General features: G+C 43.9%; 1 protein-coding gene across 1 annotated transcript in view; it reads right to left on the bottom strand.

Annotated features, from left to right (window-relative positions):
* The window catches only part of LOC140201978 (uncharacterized), a 127470-nt gene that overhangs the window by 51891 nt on the left and 62496 nt on the right, over positions 1 to 13083 (bottom strand). Inside the window, exon 6 of the mRNA XM_072266845.1 lies at positions 136 to 498. Within this exon, the coding sequence (XP_072122946.1) occupies positions 136 to 498 (363 nt within the window). The remainder of the gene's footprint in view (positions 1 to 135; positions 499 to 13083) is intronic.

The following is a 13083-nucleotide window of genomic DNA, read 5'->3' as shown; positions in this document are numbered from 1 at the left end:
TGTCCCAGTCGTTATTCTGCAGCAGAAACTAATAATAACAGGCATTTCTATAAAACTGGGACCAATGTGTCATCGTTATCTGTAGATGTTGATACAGAGACGTGACAAGAAATACAACCAACACGAAGTACTCACTGGTCACATTCAGCTGGGTTCCCTTTCCAAAGACCGACCCCCAAATGCCACAGATGTAAAGTTTAGGGTCGGTGACCTTCACCTTGCTGATGGTCAGTGAGTAGCTGTTAGTGGTGACGTTCCTGGAAAGCTGAAATCGATCGGAGAAGCGCCATGATCTGTAAATATGGCCAGTACTGGTAAGACCAAGTATATTATGATGACCTGTCAGTTTACTGTGTGAGTCGTACCAGTGTACATCATATTTATCCACAGTGTAATCCACGTTGTCACTCTGCAGGTCACACTGTATCTGCACCGTTCCACCTTCACGCACCTTCACAACTCCTGGTGATTGGATCAGGACTGTCCCTGCATTTACACCTGTGGGCAGTAAACAGCGGAAGGTCAGTTGATGATGTGTGCATGCACGTACGTGCCAATTTTTTCCCCACAAATTGGTTTTGTCCTCATCTTCCCGACTATATTGTACATACGTTATTTCTACTTTATATAGGCTGTGTATTTATCATATCATTCCTGCTTTTACTATATGTTCATGTTATTTTAGGTTTTATGTGTTATTTGGTATGATTTCTTAGGTTACTCTTTGGGTCTGTTTACGCTCAAAAATTTTCCCCATATAAACTAATGGTAATTGCTTCTTCGTTTTACGCTATTTTGGCACGAAAGGATTCATAGGAATGCTCTACCTTTGCGGGGAAAATACGGGACAAACCAATTTAGCCCAATATACGGGATGCCCCGGCAAATACAGGACAGTTGTCAACACTATGTTCAAGTTCAACAGTGTGTGACAGGGAATGAGGAAAGGTGCAGCTGACTCATATTGTTTCCTCACGGCCCGGTAGCGCATGCTTTGCAGCCCGATAACAGTCCACGGCCCGGTGGTTGGGGACCGCTGTCTTAAAAGACCTTAAAGGGGAGGGACTTCTTTAGCAAGAGAGTGATAATGCTGTGGCATTCACTGCTCCTGACAGCTGTGGAGACAAGTCCATAAGACCATAAGACATAACAGCAGAATTGGGCCATTCAGCCCATTGAGTCTGCTCCACCATCCAATCGTGGTTGATCCTTTTTTCCCCTCCTCAAGCCCACTGTCTGGCCTTCTCCCCGTAATCTTTGATGCCTTGTCCAATCAAGAACCTATCAATCTCTGCCTTAAATACTCCCAATGACCTGGCCTCCACAGCTGCTTGTGGTAATAAATCATGCAAATTTACCACTCACTGGTTCAAGAAATTTCTCTGCATCTCTGTTTTGAATGGACACCTCTGTATCCAGAGCCTGTGCCCTCTTGTCCTAGACTCCCCCACCAAGGGAAGCATCCTTTCCACATCTACTCTGTATAGGCCTTTCAACATTTGAAAGGTTTCAATGAGGTTTCTACTCATCCTTCTAAATTCGAGCGAGTACAAACCCAGAGCTATCAAGCGTTCCTTGTATGATAACCCTTTTATTCCTGGAATCATCCTTGTGAACCTCCTCTGAAACCTCTCCAATGCCAGTACATCTTTTATTAGACAAGGAGCCCAAAACTGTTCACAATACTCAAGGTGAGGCCTCACCAGTGCCTTATAAAGCCTCAGCATCACATCTCTACTCCTATATTGTAGACCTCTTGAAATGAATGCTAACATGGCATTTACCTTCCTCAGCACCAAGGGCTGAGCGGCCTAATTCTGCTCCAATGTCTTATAGTCTTATGGTCTGATCAGGAATAGTCAGCATGGCTTTTCTGCATGGGAGGTCATGTATTGACAAAACATTGGGTGTTTTTCAAAGGAGTAACCAAAGGACTAGTTGACAGTAAGGCAGTGGATGTTGTCTCCATCATCTTTAATAAGGCCTTTGACAAGGTCCCCTAAGGCAGGATAATCTTCAAGGTTGGATAAGATAGAGGCAGGAATGTCGTTTCCACTGATAGGTGAGACTACAACTAGGGGACATAGCCTTAAGATTCGGGGGAGTGATTTAAGACAGAGATGAGGAGGAACTGCTATTCCCAGAGAGTGGTGAATCAGTGGAATTCTCTGCCCAATAAAGCAGTGGAGACTACCTCAGTATATATATTTAAGACTAGGTTAGATAGATTTCTTCATAGTAGGGGAATTAAGGATTATGGGGAAAAGGCGGGTAGGTGGAGGTGAGTCCATGGCCAGATCAGCCATGATCTTATTAAATGGTGGAGCAGGCTCGACGGGCCAGATGGCCGACTCCTGCTCCTATTTTTTATATTCTTGTGTCCTTATTACATGGGATTCAGGGAAGCTGAAGAGCTGGATTCAGAATTGGCTCAATGATGGGAGCAGAGTGCAATATTTGTGGGTCGATTCTCCGACTGAATTCTGACTAACATTCTTTTCTGATGATATGCAGAATGTACATCGGGTAAATGCAAGGAGGCTTTTGCCATTGAGGTTGTGTAATTTGAAGTTGAAGGGTGAAAAGTTTAAGGGGAACATGAGGAGACACTTCTTCACTCAGAGGATCATGACATTGTGGAACGAGCTTCCAGCACAGGAGGTGTATGCAAGCTCAATTTCAATGTTTAAGAGACGTTTGGAGAGGTACATTGATGGTTGGTATATGCAGGGCTATGTTCTCAGGCAGGTCGATGGGAATAGGCACCAGCTAGATGGGCCAAAGGGTATGTTTCTGTGCTGTACTTTTCTACCACTAAATTAAGGGAAATTGTTGACGGTGAAACAGGTGACAATGAATTACAAAGAGATCTGGATCTGTTAGGGAGATGGGATGAGGAATGGCAAATTGATTTCAACCTGCATTAGGCTGAGGTGATGCATTTTGGAGAGTAACACCAGCAGAGGGCAACAGATGGCACAGAGAGGCCTCGGAGTACAAGTGTATAGATTGTTGAAGGTGGCATCACAGGTAGACATGTTGGTGAAGATAGTGTTTAGCCGTCAGCCAGGACATTGAGTGTAAGATTTGAGAGAGTATGTTGTATTTGTTTGAATTATTAGTGAGACTTGGAGTATTGTGTACAGTTTTGGTCACTCTGTTAGCAAAAGGACATGTCAGGCTGGAGGCAGTGCTAAAGAGATTAATGAGGACGCTTCCTGGATTAGAGGGCCTGAGTTATAGGGAGGGGTTGGCCACACTCGAACTTTATTCCCTGCAAAACCGGAGAATGAGAGGGGACCTGATAGAAGATTATGAAATCATGAGGAGTATGGATAATATGGACAATTACAGTTTTTTTTAAATTTTTAACATACTTGAAAAATACTCTGATGGCTTTGTTGCCAAGTTTGCAGATGGTATGAAGATTGGCAGAGGGGCAGGTATTGTTGAGCAAACAGATAGCCTGCAGAAGGACTTAAACAACTGCCATTAGGGTCCTTTTACCCTTGCCATTTCTTAACTCAACCCATAGAGACTCCACACCTTTCATCGCTTTCTAATGATTTAAGAATATTTCTAATCCACAGGACCACACCATCCCTTCTGCCTACTAACTTATCCTTCCGATACACCGTATATCCTTGGACGTTCAACTCCCAATGGCAGCCATCTTTTAGCCAAGTTTCAGAGATGGCCACAACGTCATATTTGGCAATCTGTAGCTGAATTTCAAGATCATCCACTTTATTCCTTATGCTGCATGCATTCAAATACAACACTCTCAGTCCAGTATTTGTTGCTTTCTGTTTTAACTGCACCACGTCTCTATTGCCATGTAATTCATGCCACTGGCTTTGATTAAGCCTCATCTCCTGCCTGTTCTTTCTATCATCTCTGTTGAATGCTATCCTTGATTTATTTCTGTTTTCCCCTTCCTCAGCCCTATCACTCTGGTTCACATCCCCCTGCCCAATTAGCTTAAACCCTCCCTGACAGCTCTATTAACTGTGCCCACTAGGATATTGGACCCCTTTGGGTTCAGATGTAACCTGTCCTTTTTGTACAGGTCATTCCTCCCCCAGTAGAGGCCCCAATGATCTGCATCCTGCCCCCTACTCCAGTCTCTCAGCCGCATATTAATATGCCTGATCATGTTATCCTTACAATCGTTAGCACGTGGCACAGGCAGCAATCCTGAGATTACTACCCTAGAGGTACTGCCTTTCAGCTTCCTACCTAACTCCCTGAATTCTCTCTTTAGGACCTCCTCCCTTTTTCTACCTATATCGTTGATACCAATTGGTACTGACATTACAGGAAACTCGAGAAATCAATGCTCGTGCCATCACGTTGGAGGAACAACGCCTTATATTCCGTCTGGGTTCTCTCCACCTGATGGCATGAGCATTGATTTCTCGAGCTTCCTGTAATGTCTGCAGCCCCCTTACCTCTCCTTCACCATTCACTATCCCCTCTCCCCTCTCTCACCTCATCTCCTGGCCTGCCCATCGCTTCCCTCCGGTGCTCCTCCACACTTTTTTTTCTTCCATGGCCTTCTGTCCACTCAATTCAGCCTTCCCCTTCTCCCGCTGTATCACTTTCATCAATCAGCTTCCCAGCTCCTTGCTTTATCCCTCCCCCTCCCAGTTTCACCTGTCACCTTGTGTTTCTCTCTCCCCTCCTCAACATTTAAATCTACTCCTTGTCTTCTTTTCCCAGTCCGGCTGAAGGGTCTTGGCCCGAAACGTCGACTGTAGTTTTTTCCGTAGGTGCTGCCCGGCCTTCTCAGTTCGACCACCATTTTATGTGTGTTGCCGGAAATCATAGGCGAGTTACCCTGACCTCAATGGCCGTGAAGGTGCTGTAACCAATTGTTTCGTATGTGGTTTAGGGGTACTTGGAGGCACATGACAAAATGGGCCTCAAAGGAAAATCTTGCCTGACAAATCCAATGGAATTCTTTGAAGAAATAACAAGCAGGATAGACAAAGGAGAATCGGTGGATGTTGTCTACTTGGATTTGCAGAGGGCTTTTGACAAGGTGCAACACATGAAGCTGCTTAACAAGTTAAGAGTCCATGGTATTACAAAAAAAGATGCATAAAGGATTAGTTGATTGGCAGGAGGCAGAGACTGGGAAGAAAGGGAGCCTTTCCTGGTTGGCTGCTGGTGTGACTACTGGTATTCTGCAGGGGTTGGTGCTGAAGCTGCTTTGTTTTCAGGTTCAAGGTATATTTACTATCAATGTGGGTATGCACTATGCAACTCTGAGATTTGTCTTCTCTAGACAGCCACGAAACAAAGAAAACCATGAAGCCGTTCAAAGAAAAACATCATACCTCCAGGCTCAAAATAAAACAAATGATGCAAGTGGAAAGAGGAAGACTATCCCTGCACACACAAGCGACAAATGTCAAAAGAACATTAAAACCCCACGTGCAAAAAACAAATTACACAAATGACAAGATAAGCAACCCCCCACGTGCAAAATCAAACAAATCGTGTAAACAACTACAAGATTGCAGGGTCTCACGATACCAGAAACACGTCTGAAATAGAAAGAAAATATAAAAGAAGTGAAAGAGATAGCTTTGTGCACTGGTGCTATCTTGACCGGTAAACAAAGAGAAATTCTGCAGATGCCGGAAATCCGAGCAACACACACAAAATGCTGAAGGAGCTCAGCAGGCCAGGCAGCATCTCTGGAATAAAGTATAGTCAACGTTTTGGGCCGAAACCCTTCGTTGGAGTCCTGTAACTGTAAACAGGATCGATGAACAACAAACTGTGCAAATGCAGATATAAATAAATAGCAATAACTAACAAGAACATGAAATAAAAGAGCATAAAATAACAAGACAAAGAGTCCTCAAAGTGAAACCATCGGTTGTGGGAACACCAGAAATAGATTGAGTGGAGTTATCCCTTTTTGTACAACAGCCTGATGGTTGAGGGGTAGTAACTGTTTCTGAACCTGGTGGTGCAAGTCCTGAGGCTCCTGTACCTTCCACTTGATGGCAGCAGTGAGAAAAGAGCTTGGCCTAGGTGGTGAGAATGCCTGATGGTGTATGCCACTTTTATACAGCAAATTTTTATGTAGATTGCAATACGTAACAACAAAAATTGAAAGTTACAGTAAGAAGTATATACATTAGAAAATTAAATTGAATAAGTAGTGCTAAAAGAGGAAAAAAAAATAGTGAGGCTTTGTTCATGGGTTCAATGTCCGTACAGAAATCTGATGGCAGAGGGGAAAGAGCTATTCCTGAACTGTCGAGTGTGTGCCTTCTGGCTCTTATACCTCCTCCCCGATGGTAGCAATGAGAAAAGAGGATGTCCTGGGTGATGGGGTTCCAATGACGGATGCCACCTTTTAGAGGCATCACTCCTTGAAGATATCCTGGGTGGTACAAAGGCTAGTGCCCATCTTCCAGGACAAAACATTGCTTTGTATGTCCTCCGGACAGATCATTTGTAAGACCAGCACACCTAAATGGTACAGAGGAAAATGCAACAACTGATTGCAAAGAACAGCATGAAAGTTACAGAAGAAGTGCATTGTAGGTTTGCAATCACGTGACGAGTGTGTCCCTCTGCAATTGGATCCTCGACTTTCTAAAGGGAAGACCACAATCTGTGTAGGTTGGTGATAACATCTCTCACTGACGATCAATACTGGCATGCCTCAGGGGTGTGTGCTTAGCCCACTGCTCTACTCTCTATATACACATGACTGTGTGGCTAGGAATAGCTCAAATACCATCTATAAATTTGTTGACAATCCAACCATTGTTGGTAGAATCTCCGATGCTGACGAGAGGGCGTACAGGAGTGAGATATGCCAACTAGTGGAGTGGTGCCGCAGCAACAACCTGGCACTCAACGTCAGTAAGATGAAAGAGCTGATTGTGCACTTCAGGAAGGGTAAGATGAAGGACCACATACATCATAGAGGGATCAGAAGTGGAGAGAGTGAGCAGTTTCAAGTTCCTGGGTGTCAAGATCTCTGGGGACCTAACCTGGTCCCAACATATCGATGCAGTTATAAAGAAGACAAGATAGTGACGATACTTCTTCAGGAGTTTGAAGAGATTTGGTATGTCAACAAATACACTCAAAAACTTCTATAGATGTACCATGGAGAGAATTCTGCATCACTGTCAAGTACTGTCTAGTATGGGGGTGGGCCTCTACTGCACAGGAGTGAAAGAAACTGCAGAGGGTTGTAAATTTGGTTGGCGCCATCTTTGGTGCTAGTCTACAAGTACCCAGGGCATCTCCAGGAAGCGGTGTCACAGAAAGGCAGCGTCCATCGTTAACGACCCCCAGCACCCAGGGCATGGCCTTTTCTCACTATTACCATCAAGTAGGAGGTACAGAAGCCTGAAGGTACACACTCAGTGATTTAGGAACAGCTTCTTCCGCTCTGCCATCCGATTCCTGAATGGACATTGAAATTTATACACTACCTCACTTTTTTTTAATATACTGTATTTCTGTTTTTGCACCTTTTAAAAAATCTATTCAATATACGCACTTGATTTACTTGTTTATTTATTATTATCATTATTATTTTTCTCTCTCTGCTAGGTTATGTATTGCATTGAACTGCTGCTGCTAATGTAACAAATTTCACAACACACGCCAGTGATAATAAACCTGATTCTGAGAGATTAAGAGTTCATCTTTAATATACAGGAGGTCTATTAAAAAATGTACAACAAAATAGAAATTGTGCTGCATGTTTACAAGCTATAATATCATCTGCCCAGTGGAAGAGGGGGTGGATAAATATGTCCGGGGTAGAAAGGCTCTTTGATGATGTTCTGCGTCCGGTGCTCCCGATGTGGCCTTTTATATATTGGCGAGACCCGATGCAGACTGGGAGACCGCTTTGCTGAACACCTACGCTCTGTCCACCAGAGAAAGCAGGATCTCCCAGAGGCCACACATTTTAATTCCACATCCCATTCCCATTCTGACATGTCCATCCACAGCCTCCTCTACTGTAAAGATGAAGCCACACTCAGGTTGGAGGAACAACACCTTATATTCCGTCTGGGTAGCCTCCAACCTGATGGCATGAACATCGACTTCTCTAACTTCCGCTAAGGCCCCACCTCCCCCTCGTACCCCATCTGTTACTCATTTTTATGCACACATTCTTTCTCTCACTCTCCTTTTTCTCCCTCTGAATATACTTCTTGCCCATCCTCTGGGTCCCCCCCCCCCTTGTCTTTCTTCCCGGACCTCCTGTCCCATGATCCTCTCGTATCCCCTTTTGCCTATCACCTGTCCAGCTCTTGGCTCTATCCCTCCCCCTCCTGTCTTCTCCTATCATTTTGGATCTCCCCCTCCCCCTCCAACTTTCAAATCCCTTACTCACTCTTCCTTCAGTTAGTCCTGACGAAGGGTCTCGGCCTGAAATGTCGACTGCACCTCTTCCTACAGATGCTGCTTGGCCTGCTGCGTTCACCAGCAACTTTGATGTGTGTTGCTTGAATTTCCAGCATCTGCAGAGTTCCTGTTGTTTTCTTTGATGATGTTGTCTGCTTTCCTGAGGCATTGAGGAATGTATGGAGGGGAGGTTGTATTTTGCCATGGACAGGGTTGTGGTCACAACTCTGCAATTCTATGGTGTCTTTGGCAGAGCTGTTCCCATATGAAGCTCAGATCCATCTAGATTGGCTGCTCTGCATATAAAAATGGTGAAGCTCATTGTGAATATGACAGATTTTCATCGGATTTCCGAGGAGGAAGACATTATGGTGTGCCTTTCTCAACATAGCATCTAGATGGTTATTTCTGTCAAGCCTCTCGGATCTTGGAGCTAACCACCATCTTTACACCATTGAGTCATATGGGGATGTACACTTGCTTCCTCGATGACCAGCTCTTTCGTTTTGTTACTCTGAGTGAAGGTTGCTGTCTTGACCCAATACCATTCAGCTCTGAACCTCCTTCCTCTCCTCTGTCTTGTCATTGTCTGAGATCCAGCCACTACGGTGGTGTCATCTACAAATTTGTAAATGGAGTTCAAGCTGGAACTCGCCACGGGAGGCGAAGTAGAGAGACTAAGGATACAGGCCTGTGGGCCACCTGCTGAGGATAATCTTAGTGAAGGTTGAAAGGTCAAGGATGCAGTTGTAGTGAGATATACTGAGCCTAGATTGAGCAGATTGGAGATGAGTTTGTTTGCCAGTAAGCTTGATTTTGTTTATTTATTTAATATTATTGTTATTTTTATCTTTCCTCAGCTCAAGCTGGTAAAATCTGAGGTACAGGCCAAGCATATTCATTTCTCAATTGCTAGGAACTTTTGGACTGTTGTGGCTTTCTGAAGATCTACATAGACATTGCTGCACAGACAAATTTGGTTAATGCTAGAGTTGAATATTTGGTACCTGTTCCATAGTCTTTCAATTTCCTCTTTTAGTTCAGTAATTTCTGGTGTTTTTCACTTATTGATTTCTGTATGTTGTGTATGTTTGGAATGGTTATATCTATGCTGTAAGTTGTTATTGCTTGATTACCCTATAACATTATATCATAGATGAGATGGTAGTAGGGATAAAGTGCTCCAAATAGCGAGTGTCTCTAACAGCCTCTGACAATCAAGTCCAACTCTTGGCCTTCATGTGTGGCTTAGCTACTAGGCCCGGTGGAACTGCTTCTACTGACAAGAGATGGGCAAAGGTGGACCACTGGCACCTCAAAACCAGTTGCTTTGGGCAGGTGGGGCTCATCAGCCTTAGACAGCTGCCCGACTAGAAGAAAGAAAACTCTGATTTTAAACCTCTGCTGCCTTGAGGTCATATCCACCCATGGGAAAGGCTTCGGGCGTAAACCCCGAGGAAGAAACTCGGAGCTGGGGTCCCTAAGGCAGTTTGATGTTGTTTGTAATTTCACTTTGGCAACCTCTGTGATGACACTGGTGCCAAGCTGTATCAACAGTTGCTCTTCCCTTGGACTACATCAGTGACGTGGAGAGGGGGAGCCCACTGCATGGACAACAGCCGGTTCTTCTAATCTTCCTGCCCAGGCTTGCGCCCTGAAGAGGACACAGTCCACCAGAGGGGAAAACCCATGATCCCCTGAGATCCGCGGCTGCATACTATTATATTTGGACAGTTATTGTGGGTTGTCCTATCTGTAGTAATAGATCAGTTGCAATATAATTTGTAGGACTCTGTCTCTAAAACTGGATCAGGCTTGTATTTATTATGAGGTACGGTGCCAGTGTATGTAATCAGATTGAGTTAAACTGCTGCAGGATCTTGTAACGCATTGGATATTTCCTGGTTTCTCTTGGCATTTTATGCATTTATTTTCTTGAATTTGTTTATTTTTTGTGTTTTTCACCTAGCCCCAATTGCCACAAGGAACCTCTCTACTTCTGAGAAGCGATATCCAACTCTGAGCCAAGCATTCAACACTTTCTTGATGACATCCAGCTCAGGTCATGGAGATGTCTTCCATGGAGGATCATTGGTTATTTTTATTCTTCTGTAGTGATAATTTCTTCATTTATTAAGATTGTGCTTTCATTTAAGTTTAGTGGTGTGTACTTCTTATCAAAGTTGCAAATGTTCATGTGGAGTGTTGAATCCTGTTTTTGTTGATGAAAATATATCCCTTGAAGTTTGATCTGACTGTTGTATAAATTTTTCATGTCTGTTATTCTACTTCCTCTTTCTGTCCTATGTAGTGTTAATCTAAGCACATTCAAGTGTACATATTGTTTTCTAAATTTGTCTTTTCATTTGTTATGTTTCTCAATAAATTTTCCGGATTAGTTTCAGATCAAGATATTATGCCAAAAGGATACTTGAATATCAGCATAGCAGAAGTGTTTATTGCCTTTGTTGTATTTTACTGTTGAGCTCTGTTTGGCAGATTTTCTTAAGCTTTGAAGTAAATTCTGTTGAACATTTTCCCTTTAACGCACTATGATCTATTATCTTTGCTTATTGTTACCCCAGATTCTTACACATATGTTGCATATTCATCATTTGGTTGAACTGTATTCTGCTGCTCCATGTGTTATTCTATCAGCTCTGTTCCATCTTTCTTTATGTTTAATGTTCTGCATGGGAGGAGAAGATAGCAGCGCGACGCAGCGCACGTGGCCTCTCCAGTGAAATGATATCATATCTGTTAAATAGGGGGCCGTGCACAATTCTGGTTTGATGGAGACAGATGTGAGAAGCACGGAGGAACATCTGGAGAAATTTCTGAAATGCCCGGTTCGCTGCCGCTGCTACTATGCAATTGAGAATCTCCGGAGGGGAAGGCCCTAAATCCTCGGTTTTGCCTGTTGCTGGCGGCCGGGGCTGGGGTCGAAGCGCCCGGCAGAGATGGTGCTCGGTGCTTGGTGTCGGAGGGCTGGTCGGAGGCTCGAAGTTTTCGGACGACCCAGAATCGGACTGTGGTCAGGGGCTTCCAGGATGCTGCACTGGCAAGTTTGCAGGGCTGAAAGCTCATGGCAGGGAGAGTTTTCTTCCTTCAACCATCTGCATGAGATCATAGGATTTTCCAGAGACCTTGAACTTTTTTTACCGTGCCCATGGCCTGTTCTTCATCAAGTTATGGTATTGCTTGCACTGTTGTAACTATATGTTATAGTTACGCGATTTTTGTCAGTTTTTCAGTCTTGGTCTGTCTTGTGTTTCTGTGATATCACACCGGAGGAACATTGTATCATTTCTTAATGCATGCATTACTAAATGACAATGAAAGAGGACTGCGCGTCCTCATAATCTAATTTATCAAGTCCAAAGTTCATGTATATATCTTTAGAAAATTCTTCTTCTTTTTTTTTCCTCTCCATATTGTACAGCTTGTTGTCTTTGACACATTGGTTGTCCACCCTGTTGGTGTGGTTATTCATTGATCCTATCATGGTTATAGGATTTATTGAGTATGCCCATGGGAAGATAAATCTCAGGATTGAATATGGTGACGTATATGTACTTTGATAATAAACTTACTTTGAAATCTGAACTTGGAACTTTGGGATAACGGTATTGAAGTTGCATCTGGATTCAAGAAAAAGATGTAGGTGTCTTTATTTCCCAGATGTTCCAGCCACTCAAAGCACTTCATGATTGCTATTTACCGGCTAGTGATACGGACTTCAACAGGCACTGGTTGGTCTCTTGGGCACCAGAATAATGGTGGCTGTCTTAAAGCCTGCAGGGACAGCGGACTGTTTCAGAGAGACATTGAAGATGGCCATTAAGACCACTGTTATCTAGGCTCACACAGTCCCTCAGCACCTGACCAAGTATGTTCTCTGACCCTGCAGCTTTGCACGGATTGACCCTGGTTAGGGTGTTTCTGCACACCCCCCCCCCCCAACACAGGTTGTTGCCTGTTCCTCAGGGAGAGAGGAGGCTTTCCTCCATGTCACACTATTCAATTATCACACCGTGTTTAGAAAACACTCGGCTGATCAGGATGGGAGGTATCGTTGTCACTGATGTGCAATTGGTCATGGTTTGTATATCTTGCCACATACGCCACGTGTCCCTGGTGTCACAAAGGTGCCTGTGAATTTTCTGTGCCTTCCTTATGGCATGTCAGAATCTGATGGTAAACTACTTCTGTAACAATACATGAAACCCAGGAACTGGAGGGAGCCATTCAATCTGTTGGATCTGCTCTGCCATTTAGAAAAGTCAAGGCTGATCATCCAAATTAAGTAACTGTTCCATCTTTAAGTCTGGATGCAGGGTTTCAACCTGAAATGTAGACAATTTCCCCATGGATGCTGCTTGATCACTGAGTTCCTCCAGAAGATTGTTCTGTCACTGCAGATTACCAGCACCTGGTGTCTGTCCTTTCCTAGTGAATCCAACAGTGGGGAAGTCTCGGACCAGAGGGCACAGCCTCAGAAGAGTCAGACGTAAATTTAGAACAAGCATGAGGAGGGATTTCTTGGCCAGAGGATGGTGAATCTGTAAATTCATTGCCGCAGATGGCTGTAGAGATCAAAGCAGAGGTTCAAAGGCTCTTTGATAAGAGCATCAAAGGTTACGGGGAGAAGGCAGGAGAATGGGGTCGAGAGGGATAATAAAT

This window comes from Mobula birostris, chromosome 8 (assembly GCF_030028105.1).
Source record: "Mobula birostris isolate sMobBir1 chromosome 8, sMobBir1.hap1, whole genome shotgun sequence".
NCBI classification, from domain to species: Eukaryota; Metazoa; Chordata; class Chondrichthyes; order Myliobatiformes; family Myliobatidae; genus Mobula; species Mobula birostris.
This window is presented reverse-complemented; position numbering and strand designations above follow the sequence as displayed.